Source organism: Malaclemys terrapin, chromosome 3, assembly GCF_027887155.1.
Source record: "Malaclemys terrapin pileata isolate rMalTer1 chromosome 3, rMalTer1.hap1, whole genome shotgun sequence".
NCBI classification, from domain to species: domain Eukaryota; kingdom Metazoa; phylum Chordata; order Testudines; family Emydidae; genus Malaclemys; species Malaclemys terrapin.
This window is the reverse complement of record NC_071507.1, coordinates 63,473,508-63,481,399: the sequence shown is the minus strand read 5'-3', so window position 1 is coordinate 63,481,399 and position 7,892 is coordinate 63,473,508. Positions and strand designations below refer to the sequence as shown.

The window sequence follows — 7,892 nt, the reverse complement described above, 5'->3', positions numbered from 1 at the left end:
CATTCTAGGTCTTGCCTACACTCAGGGCTCCACACTCCACCTTGTGCTCAGTGTGGGTGGTGGGGAGAGAAGGGGGCCTGTTTTGCCAAAAGTAGAGGTCCCGCCTGCTCACTGCTGACAGAAGTGAAAGACCCAACTCTACAAGAGTCAGTCTGCTGTGCTGGAAAATACTGTGCTCTCAGGTTCGAACATTCAGGGTGCCACATGGCGTACCACTGCTCTTGTCTCACCCAGTCACTGTTCTCTCACCATCACATTGATAGGTGATTTGGGTTATCTGCCATAGAAAAGATGCCATGGAAGTGTGTTTGTTCTAGACGCAATGTAAGTAGTGATCGTTCAAAGAGAGTGGAAAGAGACAGAATAGGCCGATAGAGCTCCTGGCTTCCTAAGGATTCAAACACACTTCGAGTCAACATTTACATTTTCCCTAAAGTCAAGGATCCAGGCATCTTGCACTCCACCTTGCCTGAATCTAGAGCTTCCTTTTCACAGACTCAAGGCCAAAAGGATCATTATGGTCATCTAGTCTGACCTGCTACACAACACAGGCCATCGAATCTCCCCCGCTTCTCTTGGCCATGCTGGTAGATGGGAACAGACAGTCCTGCCTAAGCTAACACAGGACTCACCAGCACAACAGAAGATAATAAAAAAGGGCTACACAGCCTGTGGCCTCAGAGGTATAGCAGCAATGAACACCAGTAAATTTAATCTCTCTTTTGCATCAGGCCCATACCTAGCATTTTGGAAGTATGACTGCTCACTAAGGTGAAAATCAGCTGTGTTGTATGAACTGTACAGGAACAGAGCTACAGGACAGACAATGATGTACAAGCCCCAACCACATACAGTTCTATGCAGCAACTGCAACCTTGACAAGTTTGACAACTCTCAGCAAGTTTACATGGAAGGAGAAGAAAACAGACCAAGTCATTAAGGGTGTCAATGTGTTTTGTATTTGTCAGGCACAGGAGTTACAGGGACCCAGTAAGTAATCCTAACAGGCACATACTGAGACACAATCATCATGCCAAATGCCTGCCTGCCACTGTCATGTGTTTTCTGCCTCAAACTAAGGTCATTACAGACTACAAAAATATTCCACTTCAGCACTGATTAACACAATTTCCCTCACTCCTGATGAGGTAGTAGGGAGCAGAGAACTTTTCTTCAGAGTCAAAGGTTCTAGGGCTTGGGCCATTGACAGATCAGATCTGAGAGGTATTCTCCTTCTAAAGCTTCCTGCTGCAAAAACCCTCTTGGGTCGTCATGAAGCAATGATCCGATCCTTTCCTGCTTTTAAATGATAGTCAAATGTCAGCCCTTGTTCTACCTGCACAGGAAGGCAGTGATGTCGAATCCTGCATGTCCCCAGAGGAGCAGATGGTTGCTTGCTCACTTGAGACAAAGCAGAATGCTAAAAGGAGAGATGCTTGGAATCAGAGTGTTGCTGGAGCTGAGAAACTCAGAACAAGGGCAGAGTAGCCTGAAGAGCTGTGATCCACTGGCTATGCAAGTTCCTCTGTGCCTCAGTGATTTAAATAAACAGGCCTCTGCCTATAGTTGATGTTATTCATCAGCAAGGGGTGTCCAACACGAAAGGGGACTCGGCACCACTTAGGGCCTCTCTTCCAGATGGGCTTAGCAGATCTGACTGACCAGCGGGTAAGATACCTGTAAAAACAGAAGCAGAAAAGCACCTCAAATTTGAGACTGATAACTGAGAAAAGGCTTTGGCCACTGCCTCCTTTTTAATACAGAGGCAAGGACTATGAACACCAGAGAGCCCAGTAAGCAAAGTTCCCCATTGGATCCCCATTGGATCAAGAAGGATCACTGAAAGGGAGCACTGCACCCTGGGACTCGTAGGCTGTACCTCTGTATGGAAGACAATGGCAACTGCTATGAGCTCCATTCTGTGTAAATTAGGTGCAGGCTCCTGGCAAGTTGTCCATCTGATCCTGTTTGGCTAAGTTTGAGCATCCAGTTCCTTTACTGTATCAAAAACCAACTCTAAATTCATCCCCCCTGTTCCATCTCATTGGGAAGACACAAACTCCACAGCCAGCCTGAATAAGGCAGGCCCAACTCAGTTGAAAGTCTCCAAAGGTGTCAGTCTATTTTCATTAGGTAGGCAGCTATTTCTCCTGGGATTCTGGCCAATTAATTTATACACATATAGACACACACACACACACACACACACACTTGTGTTGTGATGTGCTTGTATAACTGTGTTCCAACTTGCTGGTGCAGGAAACCAGAACTTGCAATGCAAAAAGTGTTGGGAGTGGAATTACAACTGCAAATATATCACAAGAGCAACTCCTAGCGATTTAATGGACTAAACTGGGTTTTTACAATTTGAACTTTACATCTTGTATGCAAGATGGAATTTCATGCCCAGTGTCAGCTAGCAGGGATCTAATTCCATGTCTGGGAGGCCTGGAGTTTTGTTGCCTTTCAAATCTTTCGCTACTGGTAGGGAGGGAATAAAAGTCCTTGAAGAAATAAGTTTTGTCAGGCAAGATTTGAAGCAAAACTCTGATGTAAACCATTCTTGGACAAATTAAAATTTGGAACAGACTGGTAAGCTTTTTGCCCTACAATGTTGTTTGCCTCTCTCTGCTGAGTAATCATGTGATCTTAGTGTGACCCCAATCTGTTTCTCTTCTCCCCCCAAAAAAGATTTTGTTGCCTCTTATTTGCATCATGTGTGAATTTATATGTTAAGTGCTTTGGGCAGAGGCCATGTGCAATTTATATGTATAACAAGGCATTTACTACATGCATGGGAACTGTAAAATAAATCTCACAGTGCTGGGTGGTCATGGACTATATGAAAACAGCACACATTTTGCCAGCACTTTTCTTCCTCAAGGATCCCAAAGAACTTTACAAACAAATTGTGTCTAAAGATCTCTGCTACTGAAACAAAGTTGCCTCTCAGCTGCTTTACAGGCAAATAAAGAGATTTAGGCTTTCTGTCGAGGAGCTTACAACTAGAGCAGACATGAGCATGTACAGAGAAGACAACAAGAAGGGGGTGAGAATGGAAGGGAGAGTTGCACATCATAGAATCAACTCACTTGTTCTCATTTGCATATACTGGATTAGTCCCTTTCTATGGTTAATCTTATACTGGTGCATTAGTGGAGCCTTTAGGACAGGAAGTGAAGGAGACTCCTATATTAAATTGAAAATGCAGGCAGGATTTAGAGCGACCAAAAGCAATTACCAATTTGGAATTTGGCCAGAAACTGGGGTTAATGCTATTTCTTTTGGGAGAAGTTCTACGGGATCTTTAATGAGCACAAAGGGACAGGTCCTTATTTTTACATTTCATCTGAACTGCAGCCATCCACCTACAGTGAGCTCTGATGGAGTGGAACTTAAGTTACAGGGAAAGAGGAGGAAAATCCAAAATTGTTTCAATGCATCATAATGTGCCAAGTGCAGTTTTGATCACGTGACCATCCACTTACAGGAAAGAGCTCCCGTGATAACAAATGATCTCACTAGAAGAGGGAAGCATAGTTAATGTTGGAGATATACATCAATGCTGTGTGCACGTTTAGACAGCCGGTGGCTTTAAGAAATCCCTCTGTTTCCATGTGGGCGCTGGAAGCGCACATCCCAAATCGGCATAGGAAAAAGGATTTAGTAATGGCCTGATTTTAGAGCTTTTGTTATTTCTCCTTTGAGCAAGTCTAATCCAGCCCTCTGCTCCAGCCCTTTGGCTTCCTTTGGGGACAGCAGGCTGGGGCTTTTCATTGTTAGCTGAAACAGACATTTGGACGCTCTCCCTTCCTGGAGCACAGTTTGCTTTTACTGTTTCTAATGCTTGCTTTGTCCAATACTCGCTTTGTCCAATACTCAATTTTGACCTATTTTGCTTGCTGCCTTTTACTTTCATGATCCCACAATGGGAAAAAGCAAGCATCACCCTGAGGCCCGTGAGCAGGCACTTCGCCGCAAAGCACCTTTCCTACTCTCTGCCTAACCCCTTGTTCCCACTCTTTGATGCTATAATGCACTCATTTTCTATCAGGAAGGAACACAGAGGGGAAAGGCCATGGAACCTGTCCAGCACCTGGAGTTTTCAGGCTAATTCTGAGCAGAGTGCTTGGTTTGATAATTTGTGCATCCCATTCCATTCAAGTTTCCTTATTTCCCATTACCATTGTATCCAAGCACTAGGGTCCATTGTAGAGGGGTCTTTGCTTTCTCCTACACTTCACACGGTCGCATTTTCTTAACCGCGTCAGTGCTGCCAGGGCAGAGCTTAGAGCCTGACGTGACTTGGAGTGTGGATGGACAAAGCATTCTGCATTCTCAGAGTAGTCACAAACTTTTAGCCACACGGGTGCCAAAGGGGGCCACGGCTACCAGTCCTGGGGAAAGAGGTTTGGGAGAGATGTGTGTGGGTAGCCCCACGTCACAATCACCACTATGTAACACTGTGTGATGGGAGCGGGCAGCATGCAAAGCTATTTTCAACCCTGCTGGGTGTCTGGCAAGAATGAGAAGTACGAAAACAGCTGCAGTTGGTAACCTGTGGTCTTTGGAGCACCTTGGGTCATCCCAAATTGCAATGGTGCATGGAAGTCGGGTTCCAGGGTTTGCTCTGTGAGAGGGACGAGCCTAAAATTCTGTTATCCAGACACTGCTGCTTAACACTAAGGAGTGGGCTAGGGTGAGGGAAATGACTTGCATATGGGGCAGCTGTGGCCCTGCCTGCAGCTCAAGCAGGAGCCATCCCGGTGCAGCTCAAGGCTGAACTTCTGAACCCTGACTGAACTTTTTCAATCTGGCTCTTGTTTGGATTAAGAGCAGAAGGCTTGAGCCTGTGCAGGAAACACTCTATCAAAGTGCTGGCTGGGCTGCCTCCTCCTTGCCTCGTCTCCTCCCCAGGATGCCTCTTAGCTTCCACTCACCTGAGGCTGCTCTGGTTCTTTTGTTGTTGAACTCATAGTCTACACAGAACATAGGGAACAAGGCTACAGGCTTTCAATGCAGGTGAGAAGCCACATGCCACATAAGTTAAGTGTTGATAACAATAAGAAGCTGGAGTCAGCTCCCAGAGAGTGGAAAGGGGTGTCTGCAAGAGAGACACTAATCCCAGCGAACACTTCCTTCTAGGAGCTTAGCAGCCAGTTGCTACTAAGTAATCTCCTTCTTACCTAACACAGGGCAACTTCTCCTTTCTCCAAGAGACAAAGAAGGACTAAGACCAGGGAAGAATAAGATGGGAGCTATCTGCACCCAATACTCTGACTCCAAGCCGTATAATGCCTCCTTCTGGCTGGAAGGTGGAAATGGAGTAGTTGTGAGCTCTCCAAATCCAGCGCTTCTACCCCATAATCCACAGCTCCTCCCACTGGCAGAGAGCAGGCCCTGAGAAGCTACGACCTACAGTCACAACTGTAACCCCCATACTAGTTTATGGAAGGGATGATTTCATGGAGTTTTGCTTTAACCAATATTTAGGTCCCCGACCAAATGAGCAGCCAGTGCAGATTCGATATAAAAGTGACTCCAGACTCTGCCCGTGGGATGGCCATTGAGCTCAGAACAGCGATCTCCCACACTTGGCCTCTAACCACTTATATACTGGAAAGGAAGCTGCCAAATTAGTGAGATTTCTAATCTTGAAAGCAAGGAGGGAGGTTTGATCTGCAGCTGCTCATGACATCTTCCCAGACTGTTCTGGTGTGTGTGGCCTGCACACATATGGCTCTGGAATTTCTGAATGCAGACTGCAGTTGCACATGGTACTGGAAAAGCCTTACAAAATCCCACTCTCTTGAGCTGGCCATTGAAAAATGTTGTTGCGGCACGTAACTGCTTAGCACATGCCAGGTGAAAGCATAACAGAGGGTATAACAGAGGCATAACTAGGTATAATGTGATGAAATTAAGAAAAGAAAAGAAAAATGCAGGCTGAAGATCAGGGAACAATCCCTGACAGTGAGGGATCATCTCCTTAGCCTGTGGAATCATCTCAAGGCGGCGGCAGAAGCCCTAAACTGGGCAAAGCACTAGAAAGTGCCCTGTAGGGAACAATTCTGCATTGCCAGGAGATGGAGTCGAAGGCTTTTCTACCTCCAGTTTCTACAAACGTGATACTATGGGCAGAGGCATCACTCCAATGTGTGATGAGGCGGGGCAAAGGGCACAACAGCTAACACACCGTTACACTCTGGCCACCAAAACGTGGATACCTGACAATAGTATTGCTACAATGGGCCCCCAGCTGGTAAAGCAGCTAACGGCTGGCATTAACAAGCTACGACTGTCAAGAAGCTACCAAACAGGAAGCAAAGAGGATATGAGAAATACAGCGAGAAGTCTCTCACCTGGGCAGTATCCTGACAACAGGGAGATCACGGCCACAGAGTGCTGCTTAGACCCGGATCTCCTCTCTCTGGCTCAGCTGCTAACCACAAGCTATCACAGCTTGAGTAAGTATCTCACACTCTTGCACTAGACCTGCTTCTACTACTTATCAAATGCCTCCTTAGTGTTAAAGCACAGAGGGCTCTCCCAATCCTGAATGCAGACTCCTTCTTATGCAGGGTAGCGTGTGTAACTGAAAACAAACTAGGGTGTGCGGGTCACCATTTCCCAATGATCCAATCCTCAGTGCTTGCCCTGCCACACACAAAATGTGGGCAGCAAGAATGGGAACAGTTAGTGCCATCACCAGCACATTACTGGGAGCACCTTGAGTGGGTAAAGGGGATGCTGCAAGTGACCTGATGGAAAGAAGAGCTCAGATCAGGGAGGGACTCTTATCACACTTCAGGGAAGGGACCAGTGAGGAGAGGTTCACACATCAGGTAACATAATGGGACCACTTCACAGTCAAGAGGAAACAGGGTTTTTGTTTCTCTGAAGAACAACAGATGTGAGAGACATGGCACCATGTACTTGCAGGGAGCATACTTGTGAAACATTTTATGGAGGGACAAAGGGGACAGGGCAGGCTGGGTACTAAACACACAAGTTATACTCACTCGGCCAAGAGGCCAGCAGCTGGGCAGCAACTCCCGTTACCCTACAACAGAGGTCATCTTGCTTGACTGAATTCCTTACAGTGGCACTCGGCAAGCACCATCAGAGTGATCACCCAGATGAGATCATAAGGCGGACCCTGTGCTATGAAACAGGGTCACTTCAACTGACAGGGCAAGTGGAATTTGGGCACAGCATGTTGGGAGACATAACATCCTTTTTGAGATTACCTTAAGTGTAGCAGAGGAAAAGTTCAGGGGCTGCTGCTGTGCAGTCCCCAAAGTTAGTCTGTGAGAAGCCAAAGTCTGACAACTGCCCAATAAGCTGTCCTTTGCTCGTTGCCTCAGGAACCTTTCAGCCCGTCCCAAGAGCTGGTCTTCCACTCCATCTCAGCAACTAAGGAAGGAAGGAGCTGTAGATGCCTTGAGAACAAAGACTATCTGTTGGGACCATTTGTGCAGCTGGCTTTTCATGGGAAAGTCCTTTGATGAACAGCCCTTTGAGAGGCTCTATGGAGCCACTTGGCCAGGGCCTCAATGTAGTAGCTCACTTCAGGAGAGGGAGGGAGAAACAAGGGGGTCTTGCATTGGCCTGGTCTGCAGAGACTCCCTCCAGCTGATGCTGCTCTGAGCAGCACTGATGGAACTCTGGAAGGAGCCATGCGTTAAACCTCCTCTGCTTCCCTCGAATGAAGCCATTTGCCTGATTCCTGCCAGTCGCACACTGAAGCTCAAGTTCAACTCTTGGAAACAGGATTTAGAGATTCAGTCCAACCTTTAGCAAAGATGCTGGGCTGTGACTCCTACTTGGGGAGCAGAAAGGTCCATGGGGATGGAATGAAACCACTGTTACGCTGATCAGCAAGGTTGCCT

General features: G+C 46.8%; 1 protein-coding gene across 2 annotated transcripts in view; it reads right to left on the bottom strand.

The window, feature by feature from the left end:
- Window positions 1–936: 936 nt before the first annotated feature.
- Window positions 937–7,892, bottom strand: part of MRPS18A (mitochondrial ribosomal protein S18A) — a 28,125-nt gene continuing 21,169 nt past the window's right edge. For both annotated transcript variants that reach the window (XM_054023024.1, XM_054023023.1), the window contains one exon: window positions 937–1,677. In XM_054023024.1, the coding sequence (XP_053878999.1) occupies window positions 1,580–1,677 (98 nt within the window). In that variant the 3' untranslated portion in view covers window positions 937–1,579. The remainder of the gene's footprint in view (window positions 1,678–7,892) is intronic.